At 47.2% G+C, this 19,249-nt stretch overlaps 1 protein-coding gene across 1 annotated transcript; it reads left to right on the top strand.

Annotated features, from left to right (window-relative positions):
- Positions 1-7: 7 nt before the first annotated feature.
- Positions 8-13,767, top strand: LOC308072315 (uncharacterized protein). The gene is made up of 4 exons (XM_080408975.1): positions 8-730; positions 2,401-3,351; positions 10,440-10,677; positions 12,048-13,767. The coding sequence occupies exons 2-4, from the start codon at positions 2,413-2,415 to the stop codon at positions 13,007-13,009; spliced, it is 2,139 nt and encodes a 712-aa protein (XP_080265101.1). The 5' UTR covers positions 8-730; positions 2,401-2,412; the 3' UTR covers positions 13,010-13,767.
- The last annotated feature ends 5,482 nt before the right edge of the window (positions 13,768-19,249 follow it).

Genomic DNA, 19,249 nt, shown 5'->3' with positions numbered 1-19,249 from the left:
TCTCACCTGTGTCCGGTTGGCAGCGACTGTCATTGCTTGGGCTTTCCAACGATGCCGATGAGAAGTGTTGGACACTCGGCTGCTTTGCAGAGGATAAGCAGGGCCGTATCATCTGTCACCTTTGTTGTAAAGACTCCAAAGAGAAGCATGCTGGGTCCCCTCGTCCTGGGCTCACTGTCAGGGGGTGCGTGAGCGCTGAGGTGCCCCCTCAGAAAGGCCACCAGCCCCCACACTGCCACCCGCCTGGGGCATGCTCTGCAACGCCGCTGGAGACGGCTCAGGCTGCTGTGCTCCCTGGGGGACATTTTGCTGCCAGAAGAATAATTTTCAGCCATTATGGGTTTTATTTCAGAAATTGTTTTGTTTTCCCAATGACTGAAAACATTAAATTTTAATGGCTGGTTTGTGTGAGGAGGGTGGGGGGAGCACAGGCTGAGCGGAAAAAGTGATGGTGAAGCTCTGAGCTGATGGGAGCGGAACAACAGAGGGCACCAGAGACTCGACCGTTCCAAAAAACAGGTGATAAATTAAGCACTTTGGGGAACAAGAGTTCATTGCTGTGTTTTCAGTGCTCCTGAGCTGTCAACGCAGGCTCCCAGGCAGCTGTGCCCCACTCCGAGCAGCACCCAGCACCCGCGGCCCCAACAGACCTCCTCCCCTGCCAGCATGCCCGCAGCTACAGCGCAGCCTTTCTGAGACTAACCCCACCTGACGGCCCCACAGGACTCAGGTAATGTCTTTTCGTTCTTCCCACCCCGGTGCGTGGCAGTGTGCTCTGCCCAGGGCTTCAGGGTGTGCTTTCTCACCTCCTAGCTGAAGCGGTAGCTAGGGCTGCCTCCCTTTTAGCCTACGGGTCAATCCTCAGCCCTACGCCGATGCCTCCCTTTCCTCCTGCTTGTACAGCTGCTATACCTCACCGTTTTGCAGCCACGTGTCAGCCGGGGGAGGTCTTCATCCCTCGCTGTTGTTTCACACCAGTGCTTCTTACCGCACTTCTGTGAGCGTGGGGACACCTGGCACCAGGCACGCGGTGGCGTGGGACCTTGGGAACCACCGCTGGCTCCCTGCTTACATGGGAGATTCAACGGGGCTGTGGTGCTCAGCTGCTCCTCCGGGCAGTGCTATGCATGCAGAGTGGCTTCCTCACCGCAGAAGGATCCTAGCAGGCTGGCAGGGAACAGGGAACGGCTGCAGGGTAGGTGGTACCACAGTGCATGAGGCTAAAAGCCCAAGAGAGCCAGGAGACCAGCTGCACGTTAGTTCCTCCATAAACTCCACCCTAAAACTGGCTCAGTTCTGCAATGCCATGCCAGTGCTGGTGCTCGGGCAGGTGCTGTGGTTTCCTCCATGGTTGTTAGAAACATCTCCCAGTCTCAGAGCTAAAAACAGTTCACTTAGTTCATGCATTGGGATATTTTCTCTACAGTTTAGATGTTGATGCTTAGAAGTTGCTGACTTATAAGGCAATGTATTTATAAAAGGTTGTAGGAATCTGGGTGTTTTCCTTTCCCGCCTCACTGTAAACATTTCCTTTATAAGCTGCAGACTAAGCTTGATCTACCCTCCGCAGCCTCCTTGCTGGTAGCAGATGCCCTGAAATATTTAAAGGAATACCAGGAGATAGTCTAAGACCTTAGATTTGTGTTTTCTGCTCTAGCAACATTTTGGCTTCCTATCTTCGAAGGCAGAGATCAGAGACATGCTCACTTTCCCTTCTCTCTTTGGAAACCTGTTATCAGCTAGGGCTGGTGGTACCCACGCTGAGCTATTCCTCCCCAGCATCCTGCAGAAAGAGAAGCGGGTTTGTGCTTGGGGGCAGCCTGCCCACAGCAGGCACCCAACCACCAGCCTGCAGCAGTGTTCCCACCACCCCCAGGAGTGGAGCCACCTACCACACCTGGAAGGGCTCAAGCCCTGTGGAGCTTCACAGGCCTGGCAAGACCCACAGCTAACCCAAGGAGTGGCTTCAGCAGCAAAGCAAGGACCTTGGAGAGCAAAGAGGGAACACTGCCCAGCTACCCTAAAGCCTCTGATAACCACAGCAGCAGCAAAGATAAGAGACCACAAAAACCATCATTCTGCTTTGCAGACCCTTTGCTATCACCCAAACTGTGCAAACCAGGGCTAGATGCAGGGCAAGGCAGGTTTAACCCTGTAATAGCTGCAAGACAGTGTTGCCTCTGTGGTTTTGTGTTAGCTGGTGGTGAGTGACAGCGTAACTTCGATGGCTGAGGGACAGATGGTGCTGATGAACCACCGAGCCCCACCCTGGGGGCTGCCTACGTATGCGACACAGGGGAGTGAGGTGCCACAGAGCCGGGAGAGCAGGGCACTGCAGAGGATGCAGCCCAGAGGACCTGTCCCCCAGCTCAGTCTCATGCCTGCACCCTTTCCTTGCAGAGACAGCCCAACATGGGGAACTGCACCGAAGACGATGACACGCTGCAGAACGGCATTGCGCTATTTCGATTTATCGTCTACATCCCAGTGCTCTCTTTGGGGATCCCACTGAACATAATTGCTTTCCAGGTCTTCTGCTGCAAACTCAAGAGGTGGACCGAGACCCGGGTGTACATGATCAATCTCATGGTGGCGGACATTTTCCTGCTCTTCGTCCTGCCTTTCTTGATATATTTTACCAAGTATGACCATCCCATAGACAAGCTGTGTTCCGTCATACACAACATCTATTTTATAAACATGCCTATGAGCGTCCTTATCATCACCCTGATTGCGATTGATCGATACATTGCGATCAAGTTCCCTCTAAAAGCAAAGATTCTTCGATCCCCGCTGAAATCGGCTTCTATCTGTGGGTGTTTTTGGATAATGCTGATAATTTATTCCTACTTGCGTACAAAATTTCATGAAAACAAGGAACAATTCTGCCTTCGGAAACAATCTATTCAACCCAGTTATTTGTCATTATTCTACACTATCTTTGGATATTTTATTCCCTTAGGGATTGTGATTTTTTGCTCAGTACAAGTCATCAAATGTCTCAAAAAGAAGATGGCCACCAGCTGTCATGAGACTACCTTAATCCAGAAAGCAATCCACATTGTTTCTGTGAATTTGTGTGTGTTCATCGTATGCTTTTCACCTTTCTACATCGCACTGCTCTTGCGGTTTGCAGTTGATGTTGCTGGAGCTTGTTCTCTGGTCTTGAAAGTTAGAGCCTATATTCAGATCAGTGCATGCTTAGCAAATTTTAACTGCTGTTTGGATGCATTTTGCTATTACTTTGCAGCCAAGGAATTTCCAGAATTTCCTTCTCTGTTCCCCACTTGTATATCATCAATGAGGTCCAAGATGAACCAAAGCCAAGAGTCACAGCCACCCACAGATCAAGTCATGACATAAACAAGGTGTACTGCACTATAGGTGTTAAGAGCTACAGTGCTGCTGAAGTTTCAAGGCAGAGGGAATGGGACCACCTACAGTATTTGCCATCATTGTAGGTAGAGGCATGTCTGCAAGAAAGGGACAACACCCTCCAAGGGTTCTGATATTAACTCGAATTCTGTCCTCAGTGACTTGACTGCAGTTCTGACTAAACTCAGCTAAACATAGGAAACCGAGTACCCTTACAGCAGTACACAAATCCACTTCTAGTACCATAATATATATACATATGGTCACTTAAAAACAAGAAAAAGCCCCTGTACTACAAGCCAAACCTAACAGATCCGAGCTGCTCACATCAAAGAATTTTTTTCCATTTAAAAATCTAAAAAACCTACATAATTTTGAAGCTTGCAGCTATTGCTGTGTATGGAGTAAACTGCAGGAGTCACAGTGGCCTGAGACTATTGCCCCATTCCTGCCTTATAACACTTGTATTAGCTTGTGGCAATGCCCTGGCATCTGCAAGGCTAAAATCCTTGTGGGTATAAATAAAGCCATTACTGCATGGGAACACTGAGCTACGCAAAGCGTTGTGGACTACAGAACAGACCCTTAGCATTGTGCGTATCAAGCGTAAAGCTGTGAAGACCTGATCTCACCCAAGTGTCCACCATAAGCCCTGGTGACAGGTTTGTTGTACTTCCATGTGATCAAATCTTCAACGGGTGTCCTGTCCAGTGAGAGGTTGCATCTGCCCAAGTTGTCACTGCCTCACACTGCAAGTGTGTTGTTGGTCAGAAAACAGCAGTGAGCAACACGAAGCTGATGCAGCCCTGATCCCTCCCTCACCATCCATGAAGAGTTTTCAGGGGAGGTTTGGTGACAGCAGGGTGTGCAAGGCCCTTCTGCAGATACAGAGCAAACCCATGGCTGAGGGCTTCTCGACATTGTCCTGGGTGATGAAGCACTGCTTTGGATTTGGTTTTTTTTTTTTCCTCTTTCAGCTGCTTGGACAGTGCACAGTGAGGGTTCAACAGCAATTCTGCATCTCATTTTAAGACATTTAACTCTTTCTATGCATTATGCAGAGAGCCTTGATCTGTTCTAGCTGGATCCCAGACCAGGCATCAGTTTTAATGTCTAGCTTTCCGGGTACCACATTCCTCTATAATACCAGTGCTGGTTGACTGTGCAACATGTATCCTCTCACCTCACAGGGAAGTGAAAAGAGAGCAGCTCAAAACAGTTAAGCCACAAAGGGAGGTCTTGGGGCATTGGAAGGAAGCAACCCATAGAGAAACCTGAGCTGAGAGGGCAGACAGTGCCAGAGCATGACTACTTTACATTTATCTGCATAGAAATTTAATCTAACATTTTACCACATAGTAACTTAAAGTCAGCATGAGAAATGTTACAGGGTTTTTGAAACACATGTGATAACTGTATCTCAGCTGGCTACATGGTCCTTGACTTTCAGTGTCTTCTGACTTGCAAACCTCTAAAAAAATTCCTCCAGGGAATGCAAACTCATACTCTATTCATTTAAACCTAGAGACAATTAACTTTCTTAGTGACAACTTACAAATAGTTCCCCTACTAGTGGCCTATCTGTCACCTTCTAGTGCTTGCAGACCCCATGCTGAAACCACTGCCTGGACATTGGCTACACAACACAGCAAACAGCCATTCCCATCACGGGAAGTACTCCCCATCCAAATGTTAGATCTACCTGCCCTGTGTCAATACTTTGGCAGAGCTCGCAGCATGATGGAAGCTGCTGTGAGCAACTGTGGCCTAAAAATGGAGGAAACTACTCAGGTCATTCAGTTGATCATTTATGTCCCAATTTTCTTCTTCAATGTATTATTTAATGCTTTGGCTTTACTGGTATTTCACTGCAAGCAGAGCAAAAGGGCCATGTATGTATGTGACCAACCTAATCATTGCACACTGTTTGGCTCTCATTCTGCTCTTTAAAGTCTCTTTTCAAAGACAGGAAAAGATACATGAGACAAATAGTGCCTGATCTTAAAAACTATCTGTTGCCTAAGGAGATGCGTGAGTGTGGTCACCCTTGTAGCTGTCAACAAATACACTGCAATGAACCACCCTTGGAGAGCAAGAGGCTTAGGGTCCCCATGAGCCAGTTCTTCTCTATGGTCTGCCATTGACCTTCACGACAGGCATTGCTTACGTGGCCAGGCGAGCGGTGTTCAGCAAGGAAAAATACTTCTGTTTCCAGAAACAGCAGCAAAGGCCTTCAAAAACACTTTTGGCTCTGGGATCTCCTTCTGGGATTTGGCATCTCATTGGTTATAATGTCTGTCCAAACAGATAATTATGAAAATTTTTATTATTCTGAAAAAAGAGGAATGTCGATTCATATCAACCTGTTATCCTACTGTTAATCCAGAAAGCAAACAACTTACTTTTTTTTGCAAACCCAGTCATGTTCGTGTTTTCTCCCTCTGAATATGGGGCACCTTGTTCAGTTTACAATGGGCTTCAATTAGGTTGTCTGCTCTGAAATACAAAGCAGCAAAGTTTTTGTGCATGTGGCCTCATGTATAGTCCTCATAGTACAGTAAATACTAATTGCTGTTGCAATGTCCTTTGCTACTGTTTTGCAACCAAAAAATTTCAGGACATTTTCTTCTTACCCAAGCCTATAGTTTTTAAATCAAGGAAGGATCACAGACAAGGCACTCTATTAAACTACACAGCTGCTGCGTTTTCAGCCCAGCAGCAGCTAAGCACCACACAGCTGCTCACTTACTCCCTGTCAGTGACAAAACCAGTACAACAGCTGTGCTAAATAATTTATAGTTGGTATTCCTATACATAGCCAAGCTTACTGCATACAGAGCTGTATAAAATGAATGTGGTTTTTTTCTTCTAGGAAGCTGAAGTCTCCTACTGTTCATGTTCTAAATTTCAAAAATAAAGTGTTTCTTTTTCTTATTGTAAAGTGGAAATTTGTTGACTTCATAATCCCTGTCATCATTAAGTAATATTTTTTGTTGTTTGTACTGAATGCTATGAAAACAAGAAAGAAAACATTATTTTGCAAATGAAAATAAAGCTATCTCATAGTAATATATCTATAAATAAATACTCATTTTTTACCATTATACACCACAGTCCTCTATTATTAACATTAAACCTGTACTGGAGATTGTGAGAGGACACTTAGCTACCATGGTATAAGATCTGCCTTACAACAGGATATTTATAGTGCAACCCAAAGATGAGCAAGGCACTTTCTGTTTACCTGAAGATGTATGTACTACTTTGGACAAAATTGTTGTCTGGTTTATGTGTCAAGTTACAATGATGTTTATGATGGGTTTATGATACTCTTCTTCAGTCTGAACAAAACCTCAGCTCCCTGAGTCCTCCTAGTAAATGGAACAGATAAGTCATCAGTACTTGGGCCCAACAAACCACCAGCCATCAAACAACACTGGAATAGAAATCCATGAGGACAGTGACATAGTTATCCACAAATCTTTCCCATTTCTTAGCACAAGAGTCTGGCTGATGACAGTGGGGAGCACCAGCTGCAGTCCATCAGCAGCTCCAGCAAGCAGGGCTGCACCACTGGATTCTGCTACCATTTCAGCAAGATATAATCTCTCTGTCCCTTAAAAGAAAAAGATGCTAACAGTGGCTTAAGCTTTAAATGAGCAAATGGATGCTGCGGTCAAAATTTAGGCTTGAAAGAAACAAAACCAGAAACATTTAAAAACCCCAACTAAACACCACCAAATCAAAATAAGACAAAACAAAACACAACCACAGGGAAAAGCCTACAAGTAATCCAGAATCTTGCTTCTAACTGAGCAGCCATCTGATTTAACATTTTTGGCCCTTCTAAACAGGGAAGGCAGGTGGCATTTCACAGTTTGGCTGCATTTGGGCAGGCCTGAAGTCTGAGTTCTCACCAGAGGTTTGGGCTCCAGCAGCACTCCTCTTCTGGGGCTGAAGGACACATACCAAGGAGTTCTGCATTTTGGTGAGCCGGGTGCTGCTTTCAGGTTTTGGAGGTATCTCTGTGTTTTCAGTTTCCCAGTGCAGTGCCGTGTCCCAGTCGTGAGCTTTGCCCAGCAGTCTCCAGTATACTGGCTTTGCCATGCCCTGCCCAGTATGTTTGCAAGAGACATATGGCCAAGCCCTTCAGTGCTGATGCTGCGGCAGTACCGAGCGGGCTGTTGTGCAGAGCGCCCTGTGAGTGCCTTGCCTGCGGTGGCTGAGTTTCTGAGTGGTGCTAAGCAAGGGGAAAGGGGAAGCAGTCTCAACACCCTGGCTTGGTCACTGTGTGAGGTTGATGCAGTTATTAGCACGACACTGCCATTTCACCAGCTTTCCATGTTAAAAGAATACTGACACATTCTTCTCCTAAGCCTGTGGTTCTGTTTCAGCCAAGACCTGCTGTTGCAGCATCACATCTCCCTGTGAGAAAGCCAGGAAAAAACCCACACAGGGCAGAGAAACTGCAGAATCCAAATGCCACGGGGTAGCACAGCATCCCATGTCCCCCTTGCACACGTGGAGCAGGTACCAGTACCTGTCTCACCTTGCCAGAGGCCCTGTCCCATCGTGTTGTGCCAGTGGCTGTAGCCAGCAGGGCACAGCCTCTGGGAGGCAGAAGAGACCGAGACCTTCGCTGGCAGGGAAAGGAGGCAGGAGCCCATCAAACCGGAGCTGTCCTGTCTGTTAGCAATCTGTAATCTGTACCAGGAGCACAGGAAAACCTCATGAGAAGAGCTTTCTTTGCCTGGGACACAACCTCAAGCAGGACATCATGCAGTGCTTACAAGGGAAAGAAATATGATTGTGCAGAACAGAAATAAGTCTTAGAGATCAAGAGTGTAAAGATCAAATGGGTCTCAGCAAACTCTTGCCTTAGATATGAAAATCTACCTACAAATTACAAGCAAAGAAGTGAGATTACTCAGTACTGCTGCTGATAAAACCAAGAAAATTGTCCAGGTATGTCCTGAAAACTGATTATTTTTCACAGCTTTCACTTAGGATTAGGAACACAGGAAGTCCAGAAATTTAAAGGAATTAGCACATGAAATCTCACACCAGCAACAAGGCTTTTAAGTAAAGTCAGCCAAGAGAGGATCGGGGGCAGAGACCACCACAGTCCCTTCTCTGGGATGGGGGAAGAAAGGGAAGTGTCTGGCCAGTAACAGCTCTGCTATGCTCAGATCTGAAACGTCTGCAGATTCACAATATGCCTGACTAACATTAAATGGGAGGGACACATAGAAAGGAAAAGGTTAGGTGCTGCTTCACCTTGCGGGAATATTTTGCTTCACTGGCTTTTTCCACTAAGAAAATTACTTTTCCAGCCAAGGTGTGGTAGACACTGGTGTCAGTGGAAAAGGTCCTTTGGAGCACTTTGCAAGCAGACACTTTGTACAGACACTGGTACTCAGTGATGCCACAGGCCCTCAGACTACCCTGCCAGAGAGCTGCCACCAAGGAAATGAGTGTACAAGTGTCACCTGCACTGCACCACATGGTGACAGCACTCACAGGGCTGAGACAGGCTGAAAGCTGCAGAGGCGGGGGAAAATACCAAGTGAGCATCATTGGTCCATGGCAGAAGTGATAATACCTGGAACTGGGTGGAAGGGGCCATAAGCAGCTGCAAAAGCCTTGAGGGTGAAGAAGAGAAGAGTGAGGATTCTGACCCAGCGGTGTCCAGAAATCAGAAAATCCAAGAGCAACACCAGGAAACATGTAAGTTCTCTACATATAACACTTTATTGTAGCTTTGCCTACTGGTAGCTGGTGCTGAGTTTCTCTGACATACCCTGGTGAACCTGCTGATCACAGCCAGCTCTTTTGTGCCTAATGACATGGTTTGTTCCTCCTTTGAAGCCTCACCAGCCTGACAGGAAAAATATCTGCCTTCATCTGGTGACCACAGCACCAAGCAGTGGATGATAAGCCTCACACTGAAGAGATACCATGAGCTAAGCTCCCTGCAGGCTTGATTTTGACTCCTCATGGTTAACCCTGGCAGTGATTGCCTTGATACAGACAACAGAAGTTTGTGGATAATACCTGAGGATGCAAAGTGAAGCGTTTTCTGCACAGTGGTGAAAGTATCACAGCCCAGGAGCTGGATGACTTTGAAAACTGAAGTACTAACAAGGACTGTGACATGAAAATGATGGTGGTAGGGGATCAACAGGCTGAGCGTACTAATAGGTCAGTAGCTACTTGTAAGCACTCACCAAGAAGCAGTCACAAGAAAGGCAAAAGCAATCCCTGGAAACTCAGAAGCATTTAAGCTAAGCTCTACGCTGACTATACAGTGGCAAGGAATTAATCTCAAATGCTGGTTTGCAATACGCAGATAATGCAGAAATACTCCAGAAGCTGCTCTAAGATGACTTGAAAAGTGGGAAGGGGAAATGTGTTTGGCCAAGACAGCAATTCAATGTACTAAGAGCGAGACCCTTGAGCTTGTTGATCAACGTGTTTGGACTCTTCTTGTAAGCAGGCTGCAAGGGGCAGCCAAAAAGGAGCCCCTGCCCAGCAGGTGCCTGCAACTGTAGAGCAGTCACCAAGTCAGCAGGTCAAAGGGTCACGGTGTCACATTTTCTCAGAACTGGTGGTTGATGAGAACTATGGAAGGTGAAACAATTACTATGATTCAGAGTGAAACCCAGTTATAATAATCGCAAAACTGTCTGCAGAGTGCAGCCCTCACCTCTCCAACAGCTCTGTGAATGGCACTGGGGGCCTGCCAGGGCTGCTCTGTGCTGGGGGTCAGCAGTGTGACAGCAGGTGGCAGTCCCCCTCCCTCCCCAGCAGGAGTGGTGGTCTAGAAGGCAGAGAGAAGACCTCAGGACACTCCAGGCCAACAGGTCCCCTGCAAGCCATGTGCACAGCCTGTTGGGCAAGAAAGGTCAATGTGCATTGCCCGGTGGGACATCACACAATGGAAAGTAAATCAAAGTTGAAACCCAAAGCCCTTCCATCACCAGAGGAATTTGCCAGGCCACACGGCAGACAAGCATTTCACCTTGCTGCAGGGTATTGCAGGCTTCTCAGTCAACAGGGGGTGATTACGAGCCACGCCAGTGGTGGCAGAGGAAGCTCAACCCCGGGGAAATGCGTTGAGGAGGGGTGGGGGTGCTTCCTCGACCAGCATTGCTGCTGTCACAACCACCAGCAAGTGGTCATCGCAGGACACCTTGCTGGTCACATGCCAGGACCACTGCTACAAGGGCTCATCGTGCCAGCACATCACACCGCAGCTGGTCTGGAGGAACCTTCACGCTTTCCGAGCAAGCAAGCAAGCAGGTAATTCTTCCTGGCTATTTGCTGACCTGGTTATTTGAGCTCTGCAAGGCACTGCCTTCCCCAGGCATGGTGGGACACTAAAATGGTGGTGGAGAAGCTGAGAGAGGGCTAGAGCCTGTGTATTTTCTAAGGCTCAGTTTGATACTGGCCACATTAGACATGTTTTGGATGCTTAAGGGCTGTCTCAGCCTTTGCTAGATCCCCATTTTCTATTATGATCTACCCTTACACCTTCTGGGCTTATAACTCATTCCTCACATCCAAAGCACAGAGCTGCTGCAGGTAGTGGCTGCAGCACGTTCCTTCACCTCCAAAGAGGTCTTTGGCCTGATTCCTTAGCAGTGTGATTTTCAGAGCTAGCCCAGAGCTGCAGATACATGTAGATGCTGCAGTGCTGCCCTATGGTTTGCTCACTCGGGATGCTTTCGATCCCGGGAACCTGCACCCATGGAGCAATGTTCCTCTTGCAGGGAAAATCCAAAGACATCTCAGACCTCCTTGGTCTCTATCCATGAATGGTTGCACCTGGAATATAGTCCTGCATTAACTCCTCCGAAGCAGGAGTGCTGGCAATATTGCCCTTAAATCCAGGGTGACAAAACCACCCACTAGATCAGATACAGCTCACATCTTTATTTCACGCAGCTGCTGTGAAATATAGTGCTGTGGCATTGGTGGGTTTTTGGGGTGTTGGAATCATGGCAGATTGCTCTAATACTTCTGAGATGAAGATCAACTTTCATATTCTTTGAAAAGTACACGCAGACCACTAAATGCTACCACCAAGTACAGATTCAATGGCAGCTAAAACTAACGAGAGATATTAATAACTGCTGTTACCACTAACGAGAAGTGGTGCAGACACAGCTCAGGACTGAAGGAGAGGACAGCTGTTCTTTTGCTGCATATCTCCTGGAATATTTTGAGCTATGAGGATGTTGGTTGGCTTCTCCTGAGCACCATTACAAGGGAAGGGATGAGAGCTGGGTTTAGGCATCTCCTTCTCATTGTCAGATTTCCATTCTCAGATGGTTGGTAACAGCTCACATAACTGCGAGCTGCAGGATACCTGCCACTGCCTGGTCTGACTCTGGCCCAAAAGGGAGGCCCAAGCATTTTCCCCTGCTTGCCTCCACGAGCAGTCTTCCCTCCATGGGACCCAGTGAGAACCTGCACTTTTCTCTTCCCCACAACTGATCAGGCTTGTGTCACACTCCCCTCTTTCCCACAAGGTACCCTACAGCCAGCTCTGCTCTGCAGAGTCATCTCCACAATCTGGTTTCCACTGTTGCTAAAGCCCTGAACTATCTGGATTAATCACTGATTCAGTCAAGAGTCTAGCTTTTAAAAGGTTTAATCTGCTTTTTCAGGAACTGTGCATCTTGATAGACCCAAAATGAACCCTAGCAGCTGCAATATCACAGCCTATGAAAGCTTTCCACTTGTCCAGCTGTGTGTTTACATCCCGGTTTTGCTTTTGGGCATTTTGCTGAACATGTCGGCGCTGTGGGTGTTCTGCTGCAAACTCGGCAAATGGACAGAAACCAGAGTATACATGGTCAACTTGGCTGTGGCTGACTGCTTGCTGCTGTTTAGTTTGCCTTTTAAAACTTTATCCCACTTCAATCAGCTGAAGGTAGGTAGCTGGTGCTTGGTTCTTGAAGGTGGCTATTTCATAAACCGCCTAATGAGCATCGGTATCATCACTGTCGTAGCAGCTGATAGGTATCTTGCAATCAAGTACCCATTGAAAGCCAAGGTGCTGAGGTCACCCCTGAAGGCAGCTTGTGCCTCTGGATTTCTCTGGATAGTTGTCATCTGCGTGATGTCCCTCATTAAAAAGTTAGAGGACAGAGGACAAGATGAACTTTGCTTTGAAAAACCTTCCGTTAAGCCCTCAGTGATCACACTGTGTGCTGTTATTGTAGGGTTTTTCATACCATTGATCATCTTGAGTTATTGCTCCATACAAGTCATTGCAGAACTCATGAGAAAGAAGAATGAATATTGTCACAAGGAAAAGTCAATCAGGAAGGCCATCTACATCGTGTCTGCAAACATGGCTGTGTTCATCATATGCTTTTTACCTCTTTACCTCGGGCATCTCCTTCGCTTTATAATGGACTCCACCAGCTCCAACTGCTCTGCAATACAGTGGGTCAATAATTTTGTTCACCTTGCCTCAGTCCTCGCAAACACAAACTGCTGCCTGGATGCTATTTGTTACTACTTTGTCAACAAGGAATTTAAGGAAGCGTCTCCCAAGCTAGCAAAGTCCAAATTTGAAGCCAGTGAAGAAGCTGAAATTCAGTTCCCACATGTAATGCATTAATGCAAAACCCATGCAGCTCACATTTGATACTTGCTATGTTCAAGTTCAACTGGGACTCAATAGCAGGCTTTCCCACTTTCTTTCTGTGAGTGGGACTGAGGGACTTTCTACTAATGGGAATGATTTAGACACATGAAAATTAGCCCTGATTCGGACAACCATAGCAGTCCAGATACTGATGTAATGATCTAGCTTGCTATGGATAATTCTCTGCCAAAACAAGTACAGCCAGTGGTAAAGGGTTTTTTTTATCACTCACCCTCACATTGGATCAGCTTTTATACAGCTGTAGCTGTGACATATAAACAGAGGTTATTCCAAATATAAAAAGATTTTTTAAAAGTCTAAGTGAAACCACTTAGAAGAAAAAGAAAGGAGGATGTTTTTATAAATCACAAACATCTTGGTTTTTAGTTGGTAATAATGCATAGCCACAGTAGCAGAGACAGTTTTAGCCTGCTTTAGACAGCTTCACAAAACCATTCATACTATGTAACAGCTACAAAATGGTCATCAATTTCAGTACAAGGTGATAAGAAATTGCAAGTGCTTTGACTGGGGAAAAAAAAATTACATCAAAAGTGTTTGAGTAAAATGACATTAAAACTCCTATCCAAAGAGTTGAGGTGGGGCAGTGGGAATAAGGACCCCGTATTAGGGGTCTATTCAGCCTTATAATGCAAAGGACTGTCTAAAGAAAGTGGCAGCAAGCTGTTCCAAAGAAACCAACATAAATAAAGTTGTGTTACTAACACAGAGTTCAGTCTCTTAATGAGTTAAATGGAAAAGGTGGGAGATAAGGACTTGCTCTGCTGTCTGTCCCCAGGAGGGACAGCTCACCTCCCCACTGTCCAGTGCAGGGCAGGGGGTATAAGCTGCAACGGAGACTGGGATTTTCAAAGGCAGAGCGGTGCATACCACCTTGTGATGCACTGACCCACAAACAGCTAAGTAGGTAAAACCACTAACGTAGGTAAAGCCACATGCCCCTGTATGGGACATATCAGACGCACACCTCCATTCACGCCTCCCAACCCCAGGCTGGGCTTCCACCTGCCTGCGTGTGCTGGGCCGAACCCTGCCACCACATAAGCAGCTTTACAGCCCCAGCATCCAGCTCAGCCTTTGCATCTCCTCCTACTCAAGGCACATGCCATAAGGAGGAAACCCTTCAAGGAGAGGCTCTGCTGCAGACCATAGTTGAGCAGAGCCCTCCATACACTTGGGCAGTGGCTGTGCTGCTGCTCAAAGCCCGTGCCATCTGCATGGGACAGTAGCCAAGCCCTGACAGCCTCCCAAGGGGATGCAGGCTTCTCACCATGCTTGCCAGAGATCCACATAGAAATCAGGGGTATCTGCTCTGTCATCACCAAAATCTGAAAGCAGGATCTTGCCTTTGCTCACTGCACAGTGAGGAGGGAGAGCAGGAGAGGCTCTGACTGCAAAAAAGGCCTTTTAAGGAGGTCGGTTTCTCCCCTTTTAACATAAGCATCTTAGTGTCTTTAACCTGATGGACTGGTCCCCAATAAAGCTAAATATACCTTTAAGATTTCCTCCCCAGTATGGCCTTTGTGTGCCGAGAGCAGAGTGATTTCAGAGATTACCTGACTGCTGGTGTGTTTTTTCTACACAGTCTCACCACCATGGGTGGGAGCTCCTCAGAGGTGAAAGCTCCGAACAAAGCAAACTGCTATTTTAGATGCAGATAAAAAAATACTTCTCCTTCAGTAATCAACCACTGATTAAATGGGTGGAGGAGATACAAAGCAGCCTACAAACAAAGCATTTCCGAGTAGATTCTGCTGAGCGGTCTCACTCCGAGTAACACCCCTTCCTCTAGCAGCCATTTGCCCAGAAATACAGGAACGCTTGGCCAAAGATGGCCAGAGGTCCCTACCACAGAAGCCTCACACCAAAGCCTCTGCACAACCATGAGTTCTGAGATCCTTCCTGAGGTTTGAAGACAGGGGGGAGCCTTGGAGGGGCTGTGGAGGAGATGGTTGGGTTGTGTCAGTATGGGATGGTGCTGGGCAGGGAGTGCAGGGTTGGTCCTCACTTCCCCAGCCAGCCTCCACGATGGCTCTGAGCGGGACCACCACTGCTCCGAAGGACTGCACAGGAGGAGCTGGCTAGTGAGGGCAAAGAGGCAGGAAAACATGTTTCACACTCAGAAAAGAGATGCAATAAACTGTCACTTTGACACAGGACCAAAACCTCTGTTTTTCACCATTTGAGCAAGGTCTATCCAAGTACAGGGCAGTCAGGGGCTCAGATGTGCTGGGGCTGAAATATGTGGGACGAGGACCAAGAAACCCCCTCAGGCTCCCTAGCTAGAAAACTGAATTATGCTGTTCTGTGTACTCACTTCTTTTTTTGCTTTTTCCACCTGGAGCTTTTGAGCTGATTTAGTGGAAGGAACATCCTCTGAATTCATACCTCATCTAGCCAAGCTCTCCCATACCATACAGCGAAGAGCTGAGGGATGCATTAAGCAGTGAGCAGACAGCAGCAACCTACAGTAATAGACATTTCTTGTGGGTTCAGCCACCTCCAGGAGACAAGAGGGATCTGAGTACTTGCCCTTGTTGGCAATACCAATTCTTCCACCACTGCCTGGAAGGCAGACTGCCCCCACCCCATGCACAGAAATACCGTAACTACCCAGGTAGGGCAGGCCTTTCCTGGCTTGCTTTGATCTTGCTGCAAAACCTAGCTATCTCATCACACCCACCAAGCTTTTGAATATGTGCAACTTGACCTTCTACCACAGGACGTGCTCTGTGTTTCAGATGTCCCAGATTTCTCTGGAGCCAAGTTTGGGCAACAGCAACCTCATGTTTTGCAGGTGATGAGGGTTGGAACCTACCCCTCCCAGGCTGGTGGAGCCAGGTATCTCCCACCATGCATGACCACATCCTGCCCTCAGCAGGCCACACTGCCCTCCCAGCAGCTGCAGGACACAGGTAGGCACAAACATCTTGCACTGGCATCTCCCACATTATATTAATTCTAACTCTATGAACTGATGAGAGCTGAACACAAGCGGTTTGATACCCTTCACAAGCACTGAAGGGACTTGTTAAAAAAACAGATCACTGGAAAGCACGAGTGGACCTCCTGCAGCACACTGGAGCTGGCTGCAAGGGCAGGACACACAGACGGAGTGCAGGAACACATCCAAACTTCCCTCTAACTTTCACACTGTCACTCACAGGTCTAGTAACATCTCACACAGTTTTCTTGCTTGGGGCTTTCCATTTGCTGTTGCTGTCACATTTTAAATGAACGCTGCTGCCAAGTACTGAACCAAGGCAGCTGACCGAAAAATGAGAGTTCAGCTGAATGTCAAGTGTGGGGGGAAAGTGTGAAAGCTGTTACCAAAAAACTGTGACATACTGCAAAGATGCTTTCATCAAAGCCAGAAAGAGGGCACTTCTGGGGAAGTGAAAATCAGGGTGGCTCATTATTTTCATCGATAAAAACATTCCTATATCTCTCAGTTTCTGAATGAAGGCTCAGAAACATCACTGAGTCACTCCACAACAGGATAAGCTGTCCTGTGTGGGCACTGCATGCACCAGCCGGGGACAGCATCTGACACCATGCACTCCTCATCCTCGGAGGTGCTAAAAGGCTGCGGCACCTGCAACCCTTTTGTTTTGTCCATCACAAACCCCAGCAGCAGTCTGCCAGCAGCTTTACTAACTTCAAAACTCTCACTTCACTTCTGTCTGCTGACATCTTTCTATCAAGATGAACACTTCATACTTCTGGCCCTTGGCCTCCAAGCCAGGCTCCCTGCTTTGGTTCGGTAAAAATTTGGCACAGCTATTTCAAACCTGACTTTTATCAGCCTCAAAATTGCAAGAGTCTGTAGGTCTCTTGCTGTTGGTGGATGCCACAGCCCACAGTCACTTGTTTAATCCTTACTCTGTGTTGCTGCATAAAAAACGAGCTCCAGACACATCACATTTCCACCAAAAGTCACATTGCACCCACCAGGGACTGAAGGAACGGCATTTCTCAGTGCTGTATTGGTTTAACAATCATTGCCCACAACGCTGATTCCTCTGCTCTTGAAGTTGCTGCCCACAGTCTCAGGGTTGTGTTCTTTACTCGCAGTATGCGTTCCCTGTTGGGCTGTTTGTTGTCCTTGGGGCCTGGGCTAAAGTTATCATTGTGTTGTACTACATCATACTGGTTGATGATGTGATGGGCTTGCTGGTCGTAAAAACTATTCTGGTGGGTGTATTCAGTATTATTGTCGCCACTGTAGTGCATGGTGGGAAATACCAACAACTGCACCTTTGGCTTTGCTTTTCTGGAGAGCCAACCTATGGTGGGGACTACATCTCCCCCTTCTCCTCAGGGCTAATTACTGAAGCACATAAGATTTTTGGAAATTCTGAATATCTTTGGAGCGTTAGAACCAGCATAGACAGCTGTGCCCTTCGACATCACTGGGATCTTTGCCACTGCAGTTACACATTTTCATCTCCAGTGATAAGGCTATATTCACAGTGTTTTAGCAATTTGTTGTGGTGGTTTTTTTTTGGAGGGGTGGGTGAGGCGGGAGCTGGCTTCTGTTTTGGTTTTTAAGAACAAAACTTTGAAAAATTTCAGAGGTGCAATAATACATTTGACCTTAATAACATACCTGGAATTTTTCTCTTTTACCAGCTGGCTGGACACAAATGGTGGATTCTGTCCCTTTGGGCAAAGCAGGTGATGTTTTCAGTAGAGCAGCAAGGGGGAAACCTCACCTCATGCCTTCCGGAGGGATGGTGGTCTGTGCCGGTCCCAGCTCCAGCTCTGGAAGAAGAGACAAGAGAGCTCAAATACAACAGCACTGCTCTAGGTATGCATGTCTGTGTTTTTTTTGATTTTGTTTTTTTAAGAATCTTCTGTTCTCACCTCTCACATCAGGAACCTCAGAGATATTTCAGTCCCAGCAGGGAGGTCTCAGTGGACGCAGATGGCTTGACCAATTTCCCCGCTAGGTAAAGCACAATCTAGGAAATAGAGGCCCTGCCAGAGAGTTCCCACAGAGGGAATGCACTCCCCGGCATCCAGGGTCCAGGACCACCCCAGCACGTGCCTCCCTGGACACCCACTGCCTTCCCCTGGTAAAAGGGAAGTGGATCCCACCACCTGCCTGCCTGGGACACGGATCCTAACCAGGCAGCTTCCCTCACCTGTTTTCAAAAAAATTAAGTTTAAAAAAAAGAGAGAAAAGGCTTGCCATGGTGATGAGAGCATGGCAGAAAAAGCACTCTGTTTCAAAAACGTGTTTCCCAGATCTTGCATTTAAAGGCACGCCCCAGGTTCAGACTGTGCTGACGGTGACAAATTTATTCATGTGATCATTGCAAGGTACATTTGAGGTAACGATACTGAAACCAGTTATAAAATCCAGTACATTTCTGTTTTTTTATTAATTCACATTGGCTTTTTTTCCCCCCCCGTAAACTCCAGGCTTATTTATTTCCACTGGTGTCTATTTCCACTTTCCTTTTCCTCATAAACACACAAACCACTCAGTTCTTGCTCTAGTTTCCCTTGAAACATTTCCCTATTTAACTTGAGCAACTCTTTTTTTTTTTTTTGTAAAAGCAACCAAAAGAGGAATTGCTGTTCTGCTTTCAGATAGGGCGGCGTAAGCCAGATGCTGAAGAGCATACATCACTTTTGTGCTTGGCCAAGTTTCCTCAGTTTCCAGCTGCACAAAGGCACAGCACATCAGTCAGCATAAACAGAACAGAGAAATCACAACAACTTCTTTTCATGCACTTAAAACCTCCCCCATAGTGCTGGCAAATGCCCCGATGGTGTGAAGGTTTCTGCTGCTGTCAGAGCAACAATGGGGACATGCAGCTTTCTGCTGCAGCGCACACAAGTGCGACAAAACAGCCCTTTTTGCTCCATCGCCTTCTGTGCTGGTGGTGCCCATTTGCAAGCCCTGTCCGCAGTGCAGGGGCTGTCCTGCCCTCTCCCCCTGCATGCTTTGTACCTGGATCTGCACTGGAGGCATCCCACAAAACTCTCGCCATGGAGGGATGTGCCGGGGAGCTCTAGGAGTCTTCAGGCCTGTTTGTGATGCAAGAAATGCTCTCTCCCTTGGCTCCAGGAGGTGTGCATACACCTCCCCTTCCTCCTCCAGACCCTCTGGCATGGGAATCCCCCACCCCAGCACTACTGCCCATGCCCAGCCTGCCCCAGGATCCTGCTGCAGGAAACCCC

The sequence above is a fragment of the Falco punctatus genome (genome assembly GCF_963210335.1).
Source record: "Falco punctatus genome assembly, chromosome: 13".
In the NCBI taxonomy this organism is placed as follows: domain Eukaryota; kingdom Metazoa; phylum Chordata; class Aves; order Falconiformes; family Falconidae; genus Falco; species Falco punctatus.
The sequence above is the reverse complement of the archived record's forward strand: the minus strand, read 5'-3'. Positions and strand labels throughout refer to the sequence as shown.

Excerpts from the sequence above, each read along its gene's own strand:
- LOC308072315 (XM_080408975.1), top strand. The coding sequence starts at position 2,413 with ATGGGGAACTGCACCGAAGACGATGACACGCTGCAGAACGGCATTGCG. Across the intron at positions 3,352-10,439 it reads CACAGCCACCCACAGATCAA|TTACGAGCCACGCCAGTGGT; the intron begins GTCATGACATAA and ends AACAGGGGGTGA. Across the intron at positions 10,678-12,047 it reads CCGAGCAAGCAAGCAAGCAG|GAACTGTGCATCTTGATAGA; the intron begins GTAATTCTTCCT and ends CTGCTTTTTCAG.